At 38.2% G+C, this 23,997-nt stretch overlaps 5 protein-coding genes and 1 long non-coding RNA gene across 7 annotated transcripts; 3 read left to right on the top strand and 3 right to left on the bottom strand.

Moving 5' to 3' along the window:
* The first annotated feature begins 71 nt into the window (after window positions 1–71).
* LOC129240790 (uncharacterized) lies at window positions 72–572 on the top strand. Its single transcript, XM_054876781.1, has 2 exons — window positions 72–269; window positions 369–572. Exons 1-2 carry the CDS (start codon window positions 159–161, stop codon window positions 462–464), a joined length of 207 nt encoding a protein of 68 aa, XP_054732756.1. The 5' UTR covers window positions 72–158; the 3' UTR covers window positions 465–572.
* Window positions 573–1,261: 689 nt separating this feature from the next.
* On the bottom strand, window positions 1,262–3,342 carry LOC129242531 (26S proteasome non-ATPase regulatory subunit 4). Its single transcript, XM_054879217.1, has 7 exons — window positions 3,255–3,342; window positions 2,913–3,053; window positions 2,734–2,848; window positions 2,075–2,668; window positions 1,926–2,010; window positions 1,737–1,846; window positions 1,262–1,671 (listed from the first exon to the last, which is right to left on the bottom strand). Exons 1-7 carry the CDS (start codon window positions 3,278–3,280, stop codon window positions 1,543–1,545), a joined length of 1,200 nt encoding a protein of 399 aa, XP_054735192.1. The 5' UTR covers window positions 3,281–3,342; the 3' UTR covers window positions 1,262–1,542.
* A 5,610-nt stretch (window positions 3,343–8,952) lies between these two features.
* Window positions 8,953–9,867, top strand: LOC129240997 (V-type proton ATPase subunit e). Its single transcript, XM_054877105.1, has 3 exons — window positions 8,953–9,198; window positions 9,276–9,323; window positions 9,394–9,867. The coding sequence occupies exons 1-3, from the start codon at window positions 9,104–9,106 to the stop codon at window positions 9,521–9,523; spliced, it is 273 nt and encodes a 90-aa protein (XP_054733080.1). The 5' UTR covers window positions 8,953–9,103; the 3' UTR covers window positions 9,524–9,867.
* Window positions 9,868–14,684: 4,817 nt separating this feature from the next.
* LOC129241367 (60S acidic ribosomal protein P0) lies at window positions 14,685–16,394 on the bottom strand. Its single transcript, XM_054877639.1, has 3 exons — window positions 16,290–16,394; window positions 16,070–16,170; window positions 14,685–15,851 (listed from the first exon to the last, which is right to left on the bottom strand). Exons 2-3 carry the CDS (start codon window positions 16,121–16,123, stop codon window positions 14,952–14,954), a joined length of 954 nt encoding a protein of 317 aa, XP_054733614.1. The 5' UTR covers window positions 16,124–16,170; window positions 16,290–16,394; the 3' UTR covers window positions 14,685–14,951.
* Window positions 16,395–17,333: 939 nt separating this feature from the next.
* Window positions 17,334–22,399, top strand: LOC129240852 (probable E3 ubiquitin-protein ligase makorin-1). Of its 2 annotated transcripts, none has more exons than XM_054876882.1 (5): window positions 17,334–17,456; window positions 18,284–19,535; window positions 19,737–19,875; window positions 19,942–20,079; window positions 20,146–22,399. In XM_054876882.1, the coding sequence occupies exons 2-5, from the start codon at window positions 18,640–18,642 to the stop codon at window positions 20,245–20,247; spliced, it is 1,275 nt and encodes a 424-aa protein (XP_054732857.1). In that variant the 5' UTR covers window positions 17,334–17,456; window positions 18,284–18,639; the 3' UTR covers window positions 20,248–22,399. The 2 variants fall into 2 exon arrangements, with proteins under 2 accessions (XP_054732857.1, XP_054732858.1); XM_054876883.1 differs by lacking the exon at window positions 17,334–17,456 and adding an exon at window positions 18,015–18,191.
* LOC129240853 (uncharacterized) lies at window positions 17,381–17,923 on the bottom strand. Its single transcript, XR_008582105.1, has 3 exons — window positions 17,755–17,923; window positions 17,565–17,680; window positions 17,381–17,495 (listed from the first exon to the last, which is right to left on the bottom strand). It is a non-coding gene; the product is annotated as an uncharacterized LOC129240853 (long non-coding RNA).
* Window positions 22,400–23,997: the final 1,598 nt, after the last annotated feature.

The raw sequence follows: 23,997 nt of genomic DNA, 5'->3' as shown, positions 1-23,997 counted from the left end.
ATAACTCATTACGCATCGACACACCAGATGTCGCCCTCTACAATCGCTGAATGGCTTTATTACGAATTGTCAAAGAATCGATTAGTGTGTGACAGCAGAAGGAAATCATTTCGGCCAGCAGTTAGTTAAGATCACTAAATTTTTAGTAATAAAGAAAAATGTTCCAAAACAGCGCTGCTCGTCTTTTGATTCCAGCCATCCGCAACGGATTGCAAACCCGCTGCCAATCTGCCGTTGCTGGACCCCCTGTTAATAAGGTTCCTAAAGCTGTAAGTATAACTGATTTTTTGCAACCTCAGGTTACGTAAACACCACATCTCGACCTTCCTAACATGCTTATATTCTAAAAATTGTTGCTTCTTTTTCAGGAACTAATCATCTTAGGTGGTGGTATGTGCGCATCTATGCTCGTTGTGCCAGCTTGGGTATTGCTCCATATGAAGGACTACAGAGGTGGACACTAAAATGACCGACTGGTGAAACAATTGCTTTCAATAATGAAATTATTTAGAATATTTGCAAAGTTGTAAAGTGAAAATACCACAGTTTAAATATATTACCTTAAATAAATATTGAATTAAATTTTTCAATAGCCAATAAAACGAAATTTGTCTTCAAGCCAATAAAATTTTGTAGGCTCGTATTGGACCGCTGTAGCCAGACGATTAGTATGTGGTTACCATCCGATAATGCCTGGGATCGAAACCACGGGCATGAAACGCCAAAAGATTTTCCCCACGACAGTCAGTTCAACATAATCGGAACGACCCGGATTTATTTATTACGGCCAGGGACTGTCACTTCAGCAGCATTCCCGGTATAGGTATGGAGAATGTTTATGGTGCTACAAAAAGAACACGCGTATACTTTCGCCATAAAAGCTTATAAAAAAATATCTGTCGTACGAAGGTAGATTAAAACTCTAGGTACTTCCACTTGTAGGAAAAAATTAAATATGAGAAGATAGGTAAACCACCTAATAAAGGTTGTAAGCGCCAAGTACATGTAAAGGGTCTTTCAAAAGTGACGCCTAGATGTCAGTAGTGAATACTTCCTGGACGGTACCTTTTTTATACCAAAAATTTCAAGAAACTGGTTCTGTGGACCAGCAAACCAAAAACTGAATGTTGCTAAATCACTTACACACAATATCGATATCTCAATGTTCTCAACCACTAGGCATTCTTGAATCGACTGTTTGATGGAATTTAACTGTAAACGTGCTTATGGTGGACATTTAAATGATGTAATTTTGCACATATAATTGATATAAATTAAATTTTATTCAAAATAATTAGGGAAACTTGGAAGCATCTAAATTTGTATTAGTTTTATTTTAAAACAACAATGTGATTTAAACACTTCTGGGAACACCCCCTGTTATTGCATTGTTTGATATTTTTAGATATAATCGTAGGCAATTTATTTTAAAGCAAATTTAATATAAAATAATTCATTTGGATAAGCCTACACATTTATGCGTTAATATAGCTTAGTTATTGATACGGCATGAATTTAAAAATTAATTTTCAGAAATCCATTTCATTGGGGTTGATCCCCGTCATCGCTTTTCTTATCCTTTTCCTTCTCTTTTTCTTTACTGAGCGAACCCACAGCGTCTCGAACGGCTTCCGATTGTGGATCAACTCCAGGCAAATTTTCGAGCACACTCTACAAATATTTCAGGTTTACAAATACACGCTTTTAGTATATTTTTTATGAAATGACATATATACCTGGAGAAATGCTGGATCACCAATTACTTCAGAATAATCATCATCAACATCCATCGGTTGGTTTTCCTCAGTTTTAGGACGCTTAGCTTGTTGAGTCACAGTCTCATCGGCTATAGGAATGAAAAATACAAAAAGTATACTTTAAATTTTATACTCGTATTCCAATGTAGTTAAATCAGTTTAACAAACCCGCATCCTGCATTGACATTTGCATGGCAAAAGCAATTTGCTCTTCTTCAGTCATATTAGCGAAATCGGGCAAGTTGTCTTCCGGCTTTTTTTTGTTTTCAAAACAAAATTATTATTTAAATGGTGTTTGATGTTTACTTATACATTACCGTTTCTGTGGATAATGCCAGTGCACGCTGCAACATAGCTTCTTCCGAATTGGGCTCCTCAATAACAACACCAACAGTGCCTGCGCTTGTTTTCTCTCCACCTGTGCTGGTACTGCCAGCAGTTACTTCTGTGCCACTAGCAGCATTTGATTCGGAAAGTGCGCGACGTTGCTCTTCTTCTTGACGTTGACGTTGCTCTTCCATAGAAACACGTAGAGCAAGTGCCAATTCCGGGTCCTCGTTGGGATCAACCCCAAATTCGAAACCTGCACCACTTAACCCTGCACCTCCCATACCATCTTCCCCTTGTATTATAGGTGATGATAATAATGCATCGGATAATCCCGATCCACGTGGTACACTAACTAAATGGGAGCCTGTGCCATCTTTTCCATTTAGCGCATTCACGAACGCAGTTAGAATTTCATTGTTGTTTCCATGATCGCCAAAGCTAACGATGTCAACATTTACTTTTTCTTTTTTTAAACGCTTGGCTTGTTTGACCAATTCGCCTTCTTCATTATTTATCGGTGAACCGACAAATACAACAATGCGCATTTTATGGTTTTTTCCTTGACGATGTTTGAGGACCAACTATAATTTGTAACATAAATAGTATTGCATTTTTCAGTTTAAAACTCACAAAATAAAAATCTTACATGTGCAATACGGATACCAGTCAGTAAATTTATTTCGCCTTTTGGTTGTATTAAATGCATCTTTGAGAAAATACGCCCTACATCACTTGTTAGAGTAGCAAGAACTTCAACAGTGCTAAATAAGAAAAATTAAAATTATATTATTGTCTTTGGTATGTACACACATATAGTTTACTTACTTGGATATTGTCATAAGTCCCACATTATTCTCGGGATTAGAGCGAACTTTTGTGAGACAAACCAGATTGATGCCATCCTTTTGTACGTTCAAACGGGTAGGAAAGTAATCACCATTTCTCTGGTAATCACTATTGTCAAAACTATTGAATAAAATAAAGTAATTTTGAATTAGCACCATACACATATGCGGCGCACACAAAAAGCACCATTATCATTTACATTGCTATGATAAACTATTTATTCTGATAAATATTTCTTCACTGTAATGACACATTGCAATTAAACTTCAAACTATAAAAAAATATTATTAATATATTGTAAAAATTAATAAATTTACTTACCATATCATAGTACTTTCCAAAACCATTTTTAACAATTTTGCTTGTCACTTTTCCACTGAACTGCAATTGAGAGTCATCCAGCTGACATTTACTAAAGTGTATGTTCAATTAGTGCCAATAAATAGACTATGGCATACAGAGTGTACATACGGGTGTGTTCGTCGTCCTCAATAATTACAGTAATTTTGCGATATGTTGTGATTCTTCTTTGATGGCCTGTTGCTGATACTTAGCTTATTAGCTGCCGAAATATTGCAGAAGTTATTTTCGCGCCGAATGTGATGTTTAAGAATATGAACCAATATCCTCATTTTATTTAAACTTAATTTAACGCTAAAACAATATTAAACTTCAAAGTACTATTCATTACATCCAATTTTACTCCGCATTCAAAAATGTTATACTGCGCTTGATTAGTTAGTGATAATCATCAGTTTAGTTTTTTCAAAGTAGTATTAATTAAAGAAATATAAACTTACTTTTCTTCATCCATTTTTACTCCGCATTGAAAAGTGTTATACTGCGCTTGATTAGCTGGATGACCAGATTGTCAACATTTTACTGATAGAACGATATGCTGTCGCATAAAGAGTAACATTAACGCGTTATTACGGGCACAGTTAACCAGTACGTTGTACTCGCGGTCTTGATTATTTGAAAGTATTATTTGATTTATATAACGGAGAGGAAAGAAGAAGGATGAGATTTTGTGTGAGTGCCTTTTGTAAAAAGGGAAAAGCACAGTCTTGAAAACTAAAATTTTCAAAGGTGCTCCTAATTTGAGGGCCATAAAAAAGTACCATTTGGCTCTCAAACATGCACAATGACAGATCATTGCTTCACAAATATTGGCAATATATGACTTAAAGTATTTCATGGCATGAATTATCAAAATTATTCAATTTGCTGTCTCAATTGGCAATTTCATTGAAATTGTTCATTGAAAATTTTTACAAATTTTACGTCGAAATGACTAGCTAGTTCTTTTCATGTACGCGATAAGTCGTAAAAATCGTTACGCACGCAAAACTTGAGCAAGCGGGCGGTATAACTTACAAATTTTTACTGGATAAATTTTCCTTGTTCATAAGCATACACCCACACAATATACAAATAAAATAGATTGGAAAATCTGTAGCGAAAAACTTTAAACAGGAACAAGATAATATAAGAAAAGTGTGCAGCTATGCTCAGATTGTAGTATACTTTACAATTTCACGCTTTGTTTAACTTTTTTGAGTTCTTATTGCAAGTTCTTACTGGTTTTTCTTTTTTCATACTCTTTGTATATTTTCTTCTCTGTTAATAACACATTTTAAACTCCCGCAAAATTAGCTGCTGGCAAGTAAGGTATTGGATAATTATAGAAAAGAACGTGTACATAACTATTGACTCTATAATGTGAGTGCCGATAGCTTAAAAAATATTTTTTGCGGTCAGCCATATTGCTTTTTTGAATGTTAATGTGAATCGGAAACCGTTATTCAAGCAGAAAATTCGAAACGTTCGCATTTATTGGAGAAATGCTTATAATTTTTTTTACTCTAAAATAGTTTAGGTAAACTTTAGTTTCGAATTAAAATTTTGTTTTTTATTTTTTAATATTCATTATTTTTATTATATTACTAGCTGTTACCCGCGGCTTCGCTCGCGTTGAAGCCCTTAAATAAATATCAAAGATCATTTCAATAGGACTGAATCAATGTGGTTTAGTATTCAAAAATTACTACATACAATCAGTTTCAAAAACTTGAAATATGCTTTATTTAATTACAACAACAAATGTTAAAATATATTTCACTGTAACAAAAATAAATAATTTTAAATTCTTATAATTCAAAAAGATATAATGGAGAGTATTAATCTAGGATATTTTTGTAGACTATATTATAAGTCTTTCCGTCTTTTGCAAAAATGTGTAAATTCCGGGCATTAGACACTCGCGAACATGCTATATATACTTGACCGTAAGAGAAGCATGGCTTTTCTAAATGCACTCCCGCTATCTGCAATGTCTGCCCTTGTGCTTTGTTTATGGTAACAGCAAAGCTGAGCTTGACGGGAAACTGGACCCTTTTGAATTGGAATGGAAGGTCAGTGGGAATAATTGAAATGCGACACTTTTTCCCTTACCCATACCTGTTCAAATAGTAGCACCAAGTATATTTTGCCCCAATTTTGTTATCCGAAGTCTTGTTCCATTACATAGCAGAGGAGCATTTAGATTTCGCATAAGCATCACTGGTACATTCAATTTTAATTGAATTTTATGTGACGGTACACCCGACAGTTCAAGTGAGTTTAAAAATTCCATAGGATATGAAGTACTTAGTTCCGTATCCATAATTGTATCCATTGACAAATATTCCTCCATTTCTCTTTGCACCTCTTTATAAATGTCAGTGTTGATCCTAGAAACTACTTCAATTAATTTAATAGAAACTATTTCATTTAATATTGCTCTTGCGCACAACCACTGATCACAACTCAAATTTTGTTGCAATTCCGGAAAAACATGAGCGATGAGATCCACATCATTTTCTACTAAATTGCAAAATTCTCTTGATAGTGATATATAACCTTCTTTGTCAACGTCTAAACAACCATCACCAATTTTCAACAACATTTCTGCATAAAGTCCCGAGTCCACGTCATTATGAAGATGAACTCTCATATTCGTTTTCAGGCTGAGTTTTTCAACTTTCGACCATAAGCATGATGATTTAATACATGCTTGAATTTCATCTGCTGCTGTCCCTCTCTGAATGACTGGGAGGGTTTGTCGGAAATCACCAGCCAATAAAACTACCACTCCTCCCATTATATTTGAACTATCTCGCAAGTCCTGGAGAGTCCAGTTTAAAGCTTCTATAGCCTTCTTGTGAGACATTGTACTTTCATCCCACACTAAAAGCTTACATTCTCGCAGCATCCTACCTCGCGAACTATTTTTACTGAAATTACAGATATTCCTGTGCCAGATTTAATGGTAATTTTAAAACAGAATGTTCTGTACAGCCGCCGTTTAATAGCGTCGCGGCAATACCCGAAGAAGCTACAGCAACTGCTATTTGTTTGTCTTTTCTGACGGACATTAATAATAGGTTAAGCAAGAACGTCTTTCCGGTTTCTCCTGATGCGTCGAGAAAGAAGAGTCCACCATTGCCGGAGTCTATTTTATCTAAAACTTGGTGGAAAACATGATTTTGCTCTGGAATTAATTGAAGGACTAATTCTGTTACTTGATGTTGCAGTGCTATAAAATCATAATCTAGCTCTCGAGCAATTTCATTATTAAAGTCATCTGTATTGTTTCGTCGAGGGCTTTGCATTCCAAAATCATTTAATTTTTTTCCAACCATTGTAAAAACCTTATTTTCGATTATAATTAGCGTTTCGTTGTAGATATCTTCATTGAAAGTCATATCTGTATGTACTCGCTGCAGTTGAGAAAGACCGCAAGAAGATAAAAGCGTAGCGTAAAGTTCCCTGATTTTATCTGGTGATCGACATTGTACCGCTTCCTCCATAGTTTCGTCCCAATGATTATCATTTTCTAACAATCGCCGAGATTCACATGCTTCCCTGTATGTTTGACATTCCTGACCATTGACAATTTTAAGTTCTGTAAAGCTAGTTGGACCTCTAACATGATGCAATAACATACGCTGACAAAAGCATTCGAAATTTGTAACATGTACAGTATAAACACGACCAAGAGCATCCGATGCTTTAACCCCAGGTTGGTTTTCAACAGGTGTACCTTGAACACGACGATGCCACTCTTTTTTTGAGGTGTTCCATGTATAATAACGGGGAACTTCAGAGTACAATTATGTCCTTGCAAAAGTATCATTCTGACAAAGGTGGAAAAAGGCAGTCAGCGTGGTCTTAGGAGGAGATAAAATCAGTGGTAAGATTTAAAATAATCAAGTGACATCTAACCACAAAAACGACACCAAACCTAAAAAATCAAAATTTTATATATTTTATATAAAAATAACAGAAAAATACCAAATATCAGATCATCAAGAAAAGGGTAAAATTACAATTACTAAAATTTACCCAAACAAACAAATAAATAAACTGGGCAAGCTAACTAAAACTGTTTAATAAAAAAACAATAAATATAGAAAAATTTCAAACAGCAGAAATTTTGAGATTTTTTGACAAACAATTTTTTTATCATTCAAAAAAAATATTTTTTGTTTTTATAAGAAGTATCCTATGTTACTTCTAACACCTCCAAAAACATGTGTAGAAAGTTTCATAATAATTGGTTAAGTAGTTTTGGCGTGAAAGCGTAACAAACAAACTTACATTCACATTTATAATATTAGTAAGGATTTCTGTAATATATCGGTAGACTTAAACAAATAAATAAATGAACAAAGCTGCCCATGTTTTTCACATTTCCTAGTTTTATTTCGTGATTTGCATGCAGGTTTGATAATGTGGACGTTACAAGGCGTCAGTCAAAGCTAATGCATTTTGACGTGATAACGTCTTATAATTCGATTTAGCCGACTGCACGCACGAAAAAATGTGTCGTTATCTTGCTTAATCGTCGTTATCTTGCTCATTCGTCGTTATCTTGCTCAATCGTCGTTATCTTGCTCATTCGTCGTTACCTTGCTTGAACTGCAAGCGAAAGCGCGGAACGAACGACAAAGAGCACAATCGCCCCCGCATTCGGCAACCTTCAACATCTGGCTCTCTCCTACTTGAGTGAGCATATATGTATATGTATGTATATGCGCATATGTATATAAATTCACATATTTGTATTTTGCGATATGTTCAATTTCGGTTGTGCATCAGACGTTAATAAGTCAACAACACTAAGAGGCCCTTTCATCGATTTGACTTTTCCATGACACATTACACTCGAAACACTCCTTTTCATTTCCTATTTTCCTATCATCGTGCTATTCTCAACAGAGAAATGGTTCATTACCATGCACACAGGAAGAAGGCATATGCAAAAACAAATATGTGAATTTGTATACATATGCGCATATACATACATATATATGCTCACTCAAGTAGGAGAGCGCCAGATGTCGAACGTTGCCAAATGCGGGGGCCGATTGTGCCTCTTTGTCGTTCGTTCCGTGCTCTCGCTTGCAGTTTGAGCAAGGTAACGCCGCATTTTTTGGTACGTGCAGCCTTCTACATCGAATTATAAGACATTATCACGTCAAAAACCATTCTTTACACTTGTGTATAGTTTCAATATTTTCGATTACTATATTTTTATGACCAGAATCGCAACCAATTACAGACCATTTTTTTACAAAAGATACATAATTACAAATACTTACATCTATTAAAAGTTTATTTTTGCTCTAGTATACATAAATATACTGTAAGAAATTTGCATGAATGATGCATGAATGAGCTTTCAGACAGTTTTCTTTTGAATTTTCCAGACTTTGTCATATGCACTAATGCTTTCAAGTGTTTGTTTAGCTATTGGGTCTTAAAAACGAAATCGCATATTAAATCACTTGCAGCTTGCGTTGTAGCTGTTTTTGAATTTTGACAGGCGTACTTGTTACCATTTGAAAGGTAAAACTTGGATGTGTAAATACACAATTACATGAAAGATGAATGAATCACTCAGTTGCAACGCTGTGGAAATAATTTTTCCGCGCTGAATTGAACAGCTGGAACATAAAGTCCCATGTCTGATCATGTGACATTTGTGTAGCTGAAAATCTGGTCACTACAATCATTTGTCTTTTCTTTAATAACCAACGACATAGAGCATCAATTGTTTTGGTTTTCCTTTTTCGCATGCCAAATTAGTGTAAATTAACAGTATTAAAGTGTAAACGAGTGGCATAATGGAAAAGGCTTGGTTACCACCTATTATTATCACCTGCTTTTGGGCCTTTATTGGAATAATTTGCCCATTTTTCGCTCGAGGACCTAACAAAGGGTATGTGTTACATTTGTAATAACTGCGAGCTATAATTAAATTCCAACATTTTAATATTTGGTTCTATTCGTACACAGTATTACTCAATGCTGCCTGATGTTGGTTGCATCCACCTGTTGGTTATTGTGAGTTTACAAATTCAACAAGAAACATCAAACCAATTGTATTAATTTGTTCCTTGTTCCTTCTTTTCAGCTGGTTATGCTGTTATATGACGCAAATGAACCCACTGATCGGACCTAAACTAACCATGAACGAAATCATGATTGTAGCTCGTGAATGGGGAAACCCCATCGAAGATGTCATTGACATTACATACCAATAGTACTTTTGTCATTCGTCTGCTTTTTCGTCGAAGGCTTCCTGTTAACAGTTTATTATTAATGTTTGTTGTATTTGTTTACAAATGTAAACTTAATGTGCCTATGTATTTTTAGCCTTGCTACTATTTAAGCACAAAGACATATCTGTTAACTTAAGACGCAGCAACTGCATAATATACAATGCCTACGTCTTAAGGTTTCGAAATTCCAGTTCTTATGAAACAATCGCAAAAATAATATAAAAGTGGTCTTATATATTTAGAATAATTTTCGAAATATAAAAATATATAGCAAAACCTGTTATAAAAAGTAAATAAAATTTGTTAACAGTCCTTAAAATTTTTAATGTCAAGCCAAACAGGCAGGTTCTGTATTGCATGCTGGATTGAAAATTTTGGAAGTTTTCCCTTAATTGCAGAACCTGTTCATAAATTGTAGATTTCGAATAACCAACATATTAGGCCACGATATAATAATTACAGTTATTGTAATTCCCACGAGAGTAGGTTCTACTTTACCGAAATGATCCGGCCAAGGACACATATACATATGTATGAGGAATATTCATGCTGCTGCATTAACCATGGGTTGAGACCAATTGGAGACAGAGACCATTCCCATGGCAGCCGGTTCTACGTTACCGGAATAACTCGGGTTTTTCCCGACCAAGGGCTGCCGCCCCAGTATACTATCCCTGTCTAGTGAACCGTATATCACCCCACCCCTTACGTCACAGGAGCAAATCCTCGCAGCAATTCTGCTCCAAATGCTTCTCCTCAGGGCTGGAATCGAATCCAACCCTGGGCCAGAAGTATTCTATTGCTGCGTCTGCCACAAACGGCTTCACCCGAACTCCACCTCGGTTAGGTGTAACAAGTGCAACGGGTGGAGCCACCTTAAGACCTGTTCAGGCCTTAAGTCACACAGGGAGTGGTCCACACGGTATGTGGCCACGTGTTGCTCCCGCCAGCAGGCGTCTGATGCTTCCACGGCTACTACTCCCCCTGATAGGCCGGTATTACTAACCGCCACCACAACCCACACCTCCACGGTGAGGAGCCTATCGGAGCAACAAAACCCTAAGCCCCTCCCCTTCCTTCCTGCTTCAACCCCAGTGCGGGGACAAACCAGCAGCTCCTGGTCCCCCGCACAGTCAGTTCCGTGTGTCAGACCGCAATACCTCGGAATCTGGTATCAGTCCAATGCAATTCTTGCAATGGCTGGTGCCATTTTCGGAGATGTTCCGGCCTGCGCACCACCCGTGAGTGGACAACTGCCTACGTTGCCCCCTGCTGCAGAGCTCTGCACCCACTACCGCCCCCGGAGGCGCGGCCGCCCACCACCATCAGGCCGCAACAACCACAGTGGATTGCGCAGCAGGTCCAACGTAGACAACCCCACGCGTCCCTCAGCCCCCGAGTAACACAGACCTTACCGAAAAGCTTCAAGCTTCTACAATTTAACTGCAACGGACTCACAAGTAAGGTCGACGAGATAGTTGACTTTATGAGCCGGCACAGTATTAAAATAGCTGCGGTCCAAGAAACCAAGCTGCACGCCAGGTCATCTCTGATCACCAGGGATGGCTATAACGTGCACAGACACGATCGCGAGCGAGACATTGGTGGTGGCCTAGCGTTTATAGTCCACTACACAGTGCAGTATCGACCGCAGGGACAGCACCTTAGAATGTCAACATATATATACCCCCTGTCACCTGCTGCCCGGCAGGATATCACCCTGATATAGGTGCGCTCATCTCAGGGTGAAAACCGATTGGTTGTAGGTGACTTCAATGCGCATCACGATCTTTGGCATTCAAGCCTCCCAAATGATCGTAGGGGACAGCAACTGGCAGAGCAGATAGACGATTCGACATTTAGCACTGTGAACGACGACGCCCCCACCAGGGTAGTGGGCAATTGCAGCAGCTCGCCTGACCTAACAATAGCTAGCGCGGGTCTGATAAATAGCATAACGTGGCGACCTATGCTATCGCTTGCATCAGACCACTTGCCCATTATCGTCTCGATCGCGAGACCTGTCGATTTCGTTTCCGCGAATTACCGGTCCTATTTTAACTTTAAAAAAGCTAATTGGGCCGGCTTCACGGATTTCACCGGGGACACCTTCGCCGCTCTTCCAATCCCCACCGATGTGCGCGTAGGCGAACGCGCATTCCGCAAGGTGCTCACAGCTGCTGCGGCTCGCTTCATTCCAGCTGGAAGTTTTAAGGACATTCATCCCCATTTCCCAGCCGAGGCAGCCAGCTTAGCAAACGAGCGTGACCACCAGGCCGATCCCGGGGATCCCCGCATAAGGTCTCTCAATTGGAGATCCGGCTACTGGTAAACCAGCATAAGCACACCAAATGGGTTGAGCACCTGAAGACCTGTAACCTCACCTGTGGGGTGAGTAAGCTCTGGTCCACCGTTAGGTCCCTGTCGAACCCGACGAAGCACAACGACAAGGTGGCTATCACCTTCAACGGTTGCACTTCGTCGGACCCGAAGTGATGCGCGAGCTATTTTAGACGGCTTTTCATACTATATCCTCCGGTCGACAGAACCAAACGTCGTGCTACCAGAAGGCTGCACAAACTGACGAACGACAGTGCGCCACTTACTTTCTCCGGTGATGAGGTTCAGAGGGCCATCAACAAGTCGAAATCATCAAAAGCCATTGGCCCTGATGGGTTAAACGCGCTGATGCTGAAGCATCTAGAACCTCTGGGAGTAGGATTCCTCACAAGGGTCTTCAATCTATCCCTGGACACTCTCATCATCCCTGACAAGTGGAAAGCAGGGAGAGTGGTCCCACTACTGAAACCTGGGAAACCCGCCAACCAAGGGTAATCTTATCGGCTGATAACTCTCCTTTCCCCAGTAGTGAAGACACTTGAAGCCCTCCTACTCCCACTCTTCACGAAACACCTGGCCCCAGCCCCATATCAGCACGGATTCCGACGAGTGCATAGCACCACCACGCACTCACCGCGATAAACGCCCAGATAAACCGCGGGCTTAACCAAAACCGCCCCTGCGAGAGGACGGTCCTAGTAGCGTTGGACCTGAAGAAGGCTTTCGATACAGTCAGCCATTCCACGCTACTAGACGATATTTATCAGTCGACATTCCCGCCAGGGCTGAAGAGGTGGTCCGCAAACTACCTGAGCGGTCGGCACTCGTCAGTGATTTTTTGAGATCAAACATCGAAGCAGAGGAAGATTAAGCAAGGTGTACCGCAGGGTGGTGTCCTTTCTCCCTTGCTGTTCAACTTCTACATCTCGAAGCTCCCCCAACCACCAGCGGGAGTTTCCCTGATCTCATACGCTGACGACGGCACGATAATGGCGTCGGGCAATGACATTGATGGCCTGTGTTCCAAAGTGAACAACTACCTCACCGACCTTTCTCGCCACCAAGTCCACGGCGACCCTCTTTACCACTTGGACAAAGGAGGTCAAGCTGTCCCTTAAGGTAAAAGTCGACGACACACCAATTCCGACGGTAAATAACCCCAAAATTTAGGGTGTTACCTTCGACAGTTTGCTCTCCTTCTCTGCGCACACAACCGCAATTGCCACTAAAGTCCAAAATCGCAACAAGGTCCTCAAATCGCTGGCAGGCAGCACTTGGGGCAAAGACAAAGAACTGTTGCTTTCGACATTTAAGGCAATTGGTCGGCCGTTTCTGAACTATGCTGCGCCTGTCTGGTCGCCTGGAACTAGTGACACGCAGTGGATAAAGCTACAGACATGTCAAAATACCATTCGGACAGCGACCGGTTGCCTCCTGATGTCTCCCATTCAACACCGGCATAACGAGGCACAAATGCTCCCAGTAGTGAAGCACAAAAAACTGCTCAGCAAGCAGTTCTTGCTTGGATGTTACCGCAGGTTTCACCCCTGCAGACACCTGCTTGAGCCTGAGCCGCCTCCCAGGCAGGTCAGGAGACACCTTTTAGACTACGCTGACGAAATCCAGGACAAAACTAACCTCAACCTACTGGACCGGACTGTATTTAGACAGTCAATAAACGGCATCCACCGGGAGACCTTCACCACCTTCATGAACTCCCGTCCTGTGAATGCCGTAATCGGAGTCCAACCACCACCTATTGCAGACGAAGAGCTCCCGCTTCCCCGTGAGACTCGTGTAACACTGGCACAACTACGTTCTGGATACTGTAGCAGGTTAAACTCCTACATATCCAGAATCGACCCCGACATTCCAAACACTTGTCCGGCATGTGAAGGTACCCCGCAAGACACTAACCACCTCTTCACATGTTCCCTAAAACCGACTCATCTAACACCCCTCTCCCTCTGGACCCAACCTGTCGAAACAGCATGTTTCCTGGGCCTACCCCTAGATGAGCTAGACGAAGATGACCGGTGATATGCCTACACTGACAGGGCTACCGATACTGTTAAAACAGCAAACAACAATCAATTTTAGCGTTACGTTTCCACGATAGTCGGTTCTACGTTACCGAAACGACCCGGATTTATATCCGGCCAAGGACTGTCACTCCAGCAGCATTCCCCGTAAGTATGGGGAATGTTTATGCTGCTACAACAACAACCAATTTTACCGTCCCCACGACAGTCGGTTCTACGTAACCGGAACGACCCGGATTTATATCCGGCCAAGGACTGTCACTTTGGCAGCATTCCCCGTATGAAAGAATGGGGAATGTTTATGCTGCTACAACAACAACAACAACAACAAATTTTACCGTTCTCACGACAGTCGGTTCTACGTAATCGGAACGACCCGGCCAAGGACTGTCACTTCAGCAGCATTCCTCGTATATGCATGGAAATGTTTATGCTGCTACAACAACAACAACCAATTTTACATCTTCAAAAAAATGTTGTTATCCGGACAAAGATATAGAAACATCGTTGGCAATATTTTAGGTGGATGACTGCCTGGTACTTAATTTGTCGTCGAACGATCCCCATATCCATAGTGAAGCTTTGTGCATTTGTACTTAATGCTAGTATCAACCTCTGCACCCGACGGATAATATCGGAGACTTATACCTACCATCCACAAGAACGATTTCACTCGTAAAATCCCCATAACACAGGACGACTAATTTCTGGATATTCTAGCGAAACATTACTTATCCAAAATAAAGCAAATACAAAAATGGTTAAGTTAATTACATCTTCATTCCCTTGTACAAATTCAGATTTTAGTATAGAATAAGATTTTGAAACACACTTTGCGATGATAACTTGCCATTGGGTGCGTCAGACCACGACAATAATTTACCGATAACAAAGAGGTGCGTAGCATAATCAGATTACTATAAGATCGTCGTTATATTATCAACATATCCATACTGCTGAAAAACCCGAATAATCGCACTCGAAAGAAAAGCGTAATGGCAATATAACAATTGTTACTTTTGAGCCCTTTAGTCGAAGAGACCGAAACCCATGTCGTCGTCTTCTTCGGATTCCGATTCCTCCTTTTTGGCTTCTTCTTTCTTTTCGGCAGCAGCACCAGCGCCAGCAGCTGGAGCAGACGCAGCAGCGGCTGCAGCAAATTTGCTGGGGTCCTTGATGAACTCCTTGATAGTAGCAGCTTCCTTGAACTCCACTTCGGTTGCAGCAGCAATAGCCAACAAGTTCTTGAAACCATTGGCAATACTGTGTGGCGCCGAAGCAATGGTTGGATAACCAATTGCCAAAGATACAGCAGCCAAATTGGCCACTCCAGCTTGGAACTTCGCACGCAGATCCTCAGGCTTAATATCCAAGATTTCGGGCGAGAAAATGGAACCAGAATCGTACACCTGAGTGATGATCAAACCGTATGAGAAGGGCGAGATGTTCAACATGTTAAGCAGTGTAGCCTCAGAAGCACCAACTTTATCTCCAGGCTTCAAAATTGGTACATCGTTAATAATTTCAATTGTACCCTTGGAAATCTTGGTTGGAATTGAAAGAGCCTGGAAGAAGGAAGTCTTTTCGGGACCCAAGCCAGTATTCTGTGCAGGAATAATGACGGGCAATGGGGCAATAGCACCAGCACGAGCTGGGGCACGTACTTTCGATTCCAATAACTTGTCACGGACTTCAGCCAAATCACCCTTGGTGAAAACGAAACCAACATTGCCTTTGATGTGTGGCAACAATTTCTCCAATTGAGCGTTGTTCTCCAAATGGCCACGGATAGCTTTGCGCATCATAGTATTCTTACCCATGAGTACAACACCCAAGCCACGCAAGCTGGTACGGATATTTTGCATCTGCTTAGAGCCGACATTGTCAGCGCCGACAATGAAGCACTTCGGAAATTCATCGAAGAGTTCCTGCAAGTGAAAATAAGAACAATTAGTAAATCGATGAACTTATAATAACACCTAAGCATGAAAATATTTAATCAGACGCAAGTTCATCTAACCTAACGTGTATCAGGATGTCTGGGTTCAGCTTTTTCAAGCAAGACATCCGAACGATACACATTCAGACGTAGAAATGTTATCATCATTTAATGAAATAGATATATAAATATAAAACGCTTACTTACAACAACTTTCAAGAAGTATTGAGCTTTCCAGGCGGCTTTGTTCTCCCTAACCATCTTGAATCAAGTTGTGTAATTAGGGACTCGTGAAATGAATTTAAGAACTGTAAAACACATAAAATACATTGTATATTAGACGAAGCTTTCATGAGTATTGCATAAAAGAACTTATTTGATATCTCAAAATTTAAGATGTTCTTAATTTTCACAGATTTCTACTCACCAAAGCACAAAACGTATACAAACGATGGTGTCTATGACCAAAATGGCCGAGTTCAGAGAATTTAAAAATTAGTTGGCATCGCGAAAGCGCTGAATACAGGGTTGCAACAAAAGCGCTATGAGCGCCTTCTGTTGGTATAAATTTGGGACAAAACTCCAAACTTGCGTGGGCAAAGCATAGCAAAATAAGGCGTAAGAATGTACAAAGATTGTTTGCAGCCAATAAAATGTATGATGAATCCGCTTCTTTCATGAAAGAATTCATTGTCACCCTATTTTGCTTCGGACAAATGAATGCCGAAATTTCGCAACTTCTCGAAATATGATTCTTGGATTAAGGGAAGCCAATTTTTCACTGTGAACAATTCAAAATTTTTAATTTCTGGTGGGTGGAGTTAGCGGGTGTACAATGAGTTGTAGATTGTTCAACCAACTTTCTTTATCATCAATTTTTATTATTGTATAAATTTCACTTGATTCCTGCATTTTGCGAAATGTTCAACATCGCGAATATGAGAATGCTTAAGTTGGACAACGCGTTGTATATCATGTTGGACGTGTATGCTATACAATCATTGTATAACGTGTTGACACAACGGTTGGAGCACATAGACTCTGCATAAGTATATTTGATACAAGCAAACAAATTCAAATTTGAAAACAAACAATTTAAACTGTCAAACGAATTCGCCTTCGATGTATTATAATAATTACAGTTTTCGTAAAAATTTTTTGACGAACAGATATGCAAAAATCAGCTTAACAACTATTTCCAACTATGTTAAACAAATTTAGTACTATCACCTTTTGGAGTTTACAAATAAAATATGACGGAAGGTTCTACAATTTATTTAAATTTTTTATGGCACAAGTTACAATGTTTTTCTTACATTTATGCAATAGTGAAATAGTTTACCACATATTTTTGGAGCCTACTACTTAAGTTTATGTACCACTAAAAAATGTTTGTAGTCCATACACAGCCTTAAACTGAATAATTACTTTTCTGACAATTAACGAAGTCTGGCATCGATTGTGTTTGTCTGTAGTGTAAATGTCAGTGTCAGTAAAAGTCAGAAAATTTGCTCAGTGCTTGCAGAAAAGACGCAAATTGTGAGGATTTTATTTAAAGCTTTTGAAGAAGATTGGATAATAGTGGTGGAAAAAGGTGAACTTCATACTGTAGAAACATAATTTATTATAAAACCTATAGCGGAAATATATTGGCAAGAGTTGCGGAATCGAGTCTGTCATTATATGTGCATTTCATATTTACCTGTATGTGTCTGTGCCCTTTAGCGATTGTTTTCTGGACATGGGTATAGATGCTCAAAACACACATCTTTGCTTTTATTGGTGGTCAGAATAAGTGTTATGAGAAATATGCTTTTACTAAAAAGATATGGTAAAGCGATATAGAAAAAATGGAATAAATAGTGGTAACTAGTTGTGAGAAAGCTACATACATGTGTACATAGAATAGTGCTGCCACCTACCACTGCTACTGAAGAAATGAAATTTTAATATGTGCTGAGATACATTTTTGAAATGTTTATATTTTATTTAACGTTTATTGTTTGTTTTGTTCATGGCTAATAATATTTTCACGGCCAAATGTGTATTCTCTAACATACTGCTTTGCCACATTCCTCTGCATTCCTTAATTTCCTTTAACTTGGCTGCACTGACCAAATGACAGCTGCTGAAATTACTCAAGGGTGCGTTTCGACATTTGCTTTTACGGAGTGATTTTTGTGATTTCACCTGAAATTTAAGGTTTTCTTTTAATATAGCTTTTTCTGTCTTTGAGCATTAGTCCAATTAAGCTTTTCGAATTAATCTGCTAACAGAATTAGTTGGCAGTTCCATGTAATGTATAGGATTTTAAATAAAGCATAACAAAGTAAAGGAAAAGAAATTGCAAATCATTGAAATCACTACTCAATTATTGTGACCGTTACACCACTAATGTTTGGACGGTGCTTTTGTTTGCAGGTAGACGGAGAATAATTCAAAAGTGAAGGCAAAACCAATAGAATCTGTCTGTTTCAAAGACGACAAGGGACGGAATACAAGGATAAAGGAACGAAGTTTCTCGTATCTGGCATTGCACCAGATATAAAAAAGGAGAATAAATCCGAAACAATAACTAGCAGGAGTATCGATATAATACTTGTGAATTCGTTTGCTAAGCCGCGTGCGTGAAAAACGTGTTAATTTATTTGGCGCCATTCAAACCATCAAGTTAAAAAAATTTCGGCAGAAGAAGCAGAGCTCTTTAACACGTCTTTTTAACCAGTTCATTCAACTGAGGACGTTTTTTGAGAAGAAAAGTAGGGTACAAAGTAAAGATGAGTGCCTCAGCTACTTTTACTCCATCAGTTGGAGGTGGTGGTGGGGCTGCTGCGCTACCAACCATAATGTCCAGCCTTGCCGTCGATGAGGGTGCAACCGCAGTGTCTAGGGCACCACCAAACATTGTAGTGAATCCGGCTATTTGTCGTTACTTTCAACGAGGTATATGTCGTTTTGGGAGTTTATGCCGCTTTTCTCACGATCTTTCCGGTGGTGAGGTCATCAACAATAGCAGCGTTGAAGCTGAATCAATTAAGCCTATCACCTCTTCAAAAAGTTGCGCTAAAACTACAACGGAATCTCTGAACGGCCGACCAAGTACAAGTCGGCAAGATTGGGTAAATGCGCCAGTATTTGTACCCAAAACTTATCGACCAATGCACAACTTAGGAACAGCTGCCGATGATGTGACAAACGATGGTGCGGTTGGTATATGCTCAGAATATCTCGACATTCATAAATCATGGGCCGATGTAGTTGGTGGAGGTAACGGAGCACAACGTATGACCCTCGCTGAAGGAGCCGATGCTGAAGCCATGTCAGAAATGGTATGTCCATATGAGGGTCCTTGCCCTTACGGTGCCTATTGTTCATACGGCATACACATGGAACTTTGTAAAATGTGTGATCAATTATGTTTACATCCGAGCGATCAAACGCAACGTCGGAAGCATAATCAAGAATGTCTTCAGCAACATGAACAAGCTATGGAATGGTCATTTGCTATTGCTCGTTCTAAAGATAAGACATGTGGTATTTGCTTTGATACCATAATGGAGAAGGCAGGACGAGAGAAGCGATTCGGCATATTGCCTAATTGTAATCACATTTTCTGCCTGGAATGCATCCGCAAGTGGCGACAAGCAAAACAGTTCGAGCACAAGATTACGCGGTAAATTATATTCATTTAAATTGCATAATAACTGTAAGGGTAGACATATATACATATGTGTGATACATTAGGCGCGCATCCTATTTTGTAATATCTGTAATATATTTTAAAATGAAAATCCCAATATTTTCGAGCTAATGTCGTACATATGAATATCAAAATATATATTGGAAATACAATTTGTAACCTTCCTACTTGCAGCTCGTGTCCTGAGTGTCGTGTATCTTCAGATTTTGTTTGCCCCAGTGCCTTTTGGGTGGAAACTAAGGAAGAGAAAGATAAGCTACTAAACGATTATCGATTAGCGCTTGGTGTGAAAGACTGCAAATACTTTAAAAAAGTAACAGTTTTCCATATTCGGTACTTTTTTGTTAATAAACATTTTAAATTGAATTTATTTAAACAGGGTGACGGCAAGTGTCCATTTGGAAACAAATGTTTCTATAAACATGCTCTCCCCAATGGCGAATTAGTCGATGTAGGCTGCCCTAAACGAGCGCGCAAATTACATCGTGGCTCAAATGATTTCATTGATCTGTTGGATGTAAGTTCTCTTCACTTTACAGGATTATCAAACGATATACAATACGGAATTGATCTTTTGTTTTAGATTTACTTATGGGAGTTTGTCGAGCAACGGGACTACCATTGGCTTGATTTTCTCTCGGGCACAAGCGATGATAGTGATGATACTGATGTCGCCGATGATTAAGTAAAAAACAGTCAAATACCGCACTATCGCAAAGTTATGCAATAATTACATGCTTGTATATTTGATTTTATGTGCTACCAAGAGTAAAAACTTCGAAAAGAAGGTAAAACCTATACGAGTATAATAGTTATCATGTGAATTATCAGAGAGAAAAAAGTAATCAAACTATGATATTTCATTAACTGAGGTGGAACCGTTCTAAAGTATCCTTTCATTGAATTGCATAATAATATTAACAAAATGCACAGATCAAAATGGAGGAAGCGAATTGGGATCTAAGAAGATACAAAACATAATTTTAAAATAAATTAGGATAGGATGAATGAGCGGTTCTGGCTAAAACCAATATAGAAACTGATGCGAATATATAAGAACACAATGCAACGAACCTTTTTCGATTAGTAGAAATAAACAGTAAATAAAGTAGACTTATACAAATCAATCTGCTTTCCCGAAACTTGAAAGGACAGTGAAATACTTCCGATAAAAATGGGCATTTCGAAAAACAGTAGTAAAGTAAAAAGTGTGCAGTTGCATAATACTTAAAGTTAAATATATTTGCCTACATACGCTCATTTGGTAATTTGTTCGATGATGCAGAAAGCAAATTAGATATATTGAGTATGGAGAATTTATCGAAAACGAAACAAAAGCAAGCACACAATACGCTGGTAGCACTTAAAAAACAAAAAAGTTCTAACAAGTGAATGCAAACCTATACATATACAAGTAAATTTAATTGTGATTTACACTCGTATTTGCCGCGCATATAAAACCGCCACCAGTGCGTTTGGGCGTGCGCCTGCCTTAAATGTCCCCCACCATAGCGCACAACAGACGTGCAGCGGAAGTAATATGAATAGTGGTACATATAATTTCGTGTATTATTAGTGATACAATAAATTTCTTTCATGTAATATTAGTAGAGTTGGAAGAAGAGGCAAATTGTTTGTTGCATGACGGAATATCTTTAAAAAGAAACTAGCCATCAGCTCGTGTTGATTCACGCACCTCTATTGCTGTCATGCTGCGACACAGCTTGTCTTATTACTCCACATCGTCGCCTTTTTGAGTTTTGTTTTAGATATTTGTTGTAAAGTAGGTAAAAGCTAGAATTGAGTATATAGAAACAGGTGTTTATTGATTACATTAAAAATAACGGTACAGCGTAAAAATTTGCGATTTTACTAAATTTTTTGTTTGTTACCTTTTTCTTTTTTTGTTTAAATATGTATGGCATAAAAATGTATATACCACAAAAATATGAGTTATCTGAAAATTCTGAACATTTTCATTTGATTTGTTAGTAAATTACATTGAAAGTTAAATTATTTTTGAGCTATATTTTCAATATTTTTTTCCATTTCACCTGTTGTTTGTTAAATGTATGAAAAATATAAAAATTTGATTTCAAAGAATAAAATCAAACCCGTTACAAAAGCGTTTGTTACATATAAGCTTTAGAATTAACATTATTTTTATAAAAGAACTAAAACCCTCATATGATAGAAATAGCGTTAACAGAATAATTACTATGAGTTACAAATAATACAAAAAAAAAAGAAGAGAACAAATCGTAAAATATATTAAAGTGACATCTATGTATGAATGTAAGCGCGATTTTGCTTTAACACCCACTAAAAGAAACATAAATTAAAAATAATCATAAATTTGTATTGTAATGTAACTAATTTTAACTTCAATTATATATATATACCATACACCTACCTATACATACATACATATATACTATATATTGTAAACCTTAAATATTATACTTAACAATAACACATCCAAAAATAATAAGATGGAAAATATATATTGTATTAAATTGAAAATACCTCCAAAAATTTATCTATAAAGAAATACTGTTAAACAGAAACTAAAGAAATCGAAATAATTATGAAAAGAGCTGTAACTTAAATGTAACCACGTAGGCATTGTTCTTATGTCTGCGTACACTTTTCCTCGTACACACAGTACTCATTTAACTATAATTACCGAAAATAAACTATCAAAGCATAAAGAAAACAAAAAAACTGTAACAAAAGCAAAATTCAAAGTCTAAAAGAAAAGTCTAAATTAAAGAAGCAAACAAAATAAACTATCAATTTGTAGGCAATTAGAAACTAACTGCAACTACACATACAAATTTGGAATTATTTGTTGGTTGGCAAAATGTAGGTGAGTATAAGATGACTAGTTAAAAGATAGGAAACGGTCGCCTTAGCCGAGAGTGGTTTTTGATTGCCGCACTTTTGTACATACCAGATTCGTTCCTCGTTTGGCACGTAAAACGTCAGAAAATTATAAAAGTACAGGGTGGGCCAAATAAGACCTTCCAATGTTAAGCACAAATAACTTTTTTATTTTTTGACATTTACTAGAGTTATCGGTCCATATTTCTTCGAAAATGAGGATGAAACGCCGAATTCGATTTCTTACAGAACATTGATTGAAAACTTTTCCCGGCCAATGGCGGAGCAGTATCCTAATTTCTGGTTTCAACAAGATGGAGCAACTGCGCATACTGCTAGGCAGTAGTCTTTAGTCATTAGTAGGTCTTATTTGGCCCGCCCTGTATTTAAAAAAAACGATTCCTGACAAGGTAGCTTGGCAGCTTGGAAGTGTACTTACCATAAATACCCGGCTATCTATCCAATAAAACCCATTCCTGCAACATCATATTATGTGCGCAGATATTCACATAAAGTAAACCAACATTAAGGAATAGAAAATGAAAACTAGCCATGTCTAGTGAACAGTCTATCTAACGGAAAATGAACAACTTAAGGAGTTATATACAGTTAGAATTTTCAAAAAATCGTTTTCTTTATTTTTTTCTTAATGTACATATATTTAAGATTATACTCGTACATAGAAAATATAATATCGTTCCGGTGAATTTTTTCACTAAAATTTGAAAAGGCGTTTCAGAGTGCTTGAAAGTACAAGGTCAACTTTAAACGCGTTTTTCTCAAAATGGTGTTTTCAAGGTGACCAACGTTTGCTCGAAAATGGCTAAACCCATTAGTCTCAAATTTCAACAGGAGCTCTAAATATATTCTCTAGTAATTAATCGAAGATTTTTTCTCACCGATACATTTTTTTTAATAAACGATTTAAGGCCGAAATTTTAGTCAAAATTTTTTGGGAAACTGCCTTTTCTTCGATTAATTACTAGTTTAAACATTACTTTAACGAAATCTGTTTGGTTTTTTAATTTCAGAGGATCCAGTTCAGAGATATAGCGATCACAACAAAACGTCTTTTTTGAGAGGAGCTCCCGGAAATCAGCTGTAGCACCTTTGCAAATAAATATTTTTACAAAAACTAAGTCTTAAAATTCAGTTAAAAGATATCATAATATGTGTACAAATATTTAGATCAATAAATTTAAAAGTTTTCTCAGAAAAAATTCTGGAAAATTCGTTTTTTTCGGCCGTCTAACTGTATATAACCCCTTAAAGCTGAAGATATCTAGCAACTTCGGTCTATACTAACCAAGGTGCTTCTGTCCTCGGGTTGGGCAACTTGCAAAGAGATTATTGTTGTTGTTGCGTCTTCTTCAACACATCTCTCAATGAATTTAGCGCACAGATTTTTTTGTTCAAAGTAAATTTCCACATTTTGAAAGCGTTGTTCTGGCCTTAAATGATTCATGATGACTTGGCAGTCCTTACTGAACAGAAATGCGAACGCAGCTTGCCATTATCAGCTGTCAAAGCATATTTACTGATATCGATAGTT

The sequence above is a fragment of the Anastrepha obliqua genome, chromosome 3 (genome assembly GCF_027943255.1).
Source record: "Anastrepha obliqua isolate idAnaObli1 chromosome 3, idAnaObli1_1.0, whole genome shotgun sequence".
Taxonomy (NCBI): domain Eukaryota; kingdom Metazoa; phylum Arthropoda; class Insecta; order Diptera; family Tephritidae; genus Anastrepha; species Anastrepha obliqua.
The sequence above is the reverse complement of the archived record's forward strand: the minus strand, read 5'-3'. Positions and strand labels throughout refer to the sequence as shown.

Bases quoted from the DNA above. Each gene is read 5' to 3' on its own strand.
- LOC129240997 (XM_054877105.1), top strand. From the start codon at position 9,104: ATGGAAAAGGCTTGGTTACCACCTATTATTATCACCTGCTTTTGGGCC. The intron at 9,199-9,275 runs GTATGTGTTACA...ATTCGTACACAG, and splicing joins GCTCGAGGACCTAACAAAGG to TATTACTCAATGCTGCCTGA. The intron at 9,324-9,393 runs GTGAGTTTACAA...CCTTCTTTTCAG, and splicing joins GCATCCACCTGTTGGTTATT to CTGGTTATGCTGTTATATGA.
- LOC129241367 (XM_054877639.1), bottom strand. From the start codon at position 16,123: ATGGTTAGGGAGAACAAAGCCGCCTGGAAAGCTCAATACTTCTTGAAA. The intron at 15,852-16,069 runs GTAAGTAAGCGT...TTTCACTTGCAG, and splicing joins AATACTTCTTGAAAGTTGTT to GAACTCTTCGATGAATTTCC.
- LOC129240852 (XM_054876882.1), top strand. From the start codon at position 18,640: ATGAGTGCCTCAGCTACTTTTACTCCATCAGTTGGAGGTGGTGGTGGG. The intron at 19,876-19,941 runs GTAACAGTTTTC...TTATTTAAACAG, and splicing joins ACTGCAAATACTTTAAAAAA to GGTGACGGCAAGTGTCCATT. The intron at 20,080-20,145 runs GTAAGTTCTCTT...CTTTTGTTTTAG, and splicing joins ATTTCATTGATCTGTTGGAT to ATTTACTTATGGGAGTTTGT.
- LOC129240790 (XM_054876781.1), top strand. From the start codon at position 159: ATGTTCCAAAACAGCGCTGCTCGTCTTTTGATTCCAGCCATCCGCAAC. The intron at 270-368 runs GTAAGTATAACT...CTTCTTTTTCAG, and splicing joins TTAATAAGGTTCCTAAAGCT to GAACTAATCATCTTAGGTGG.
- LOC129242531 (XM_054879217.1), bottom strand. From the start codon at position 3,280: ATGGTTTTGGAAAGTACTATGATATG. The intron at 2,849-2,912 runs GTAAGTAAACTA...TTTCTTATTTAG, and splicing joins GGACTTATGACAATATCCAA to CACTGTTGAAGTTCTTGCTA. The intron at 2,011-2,074 runs GTAATGTATAAG...AACAAAAAAAAG, and splicing joins TGGCATTATCCACAGAAACG to CCGGAAGACAACTTGCCCGA.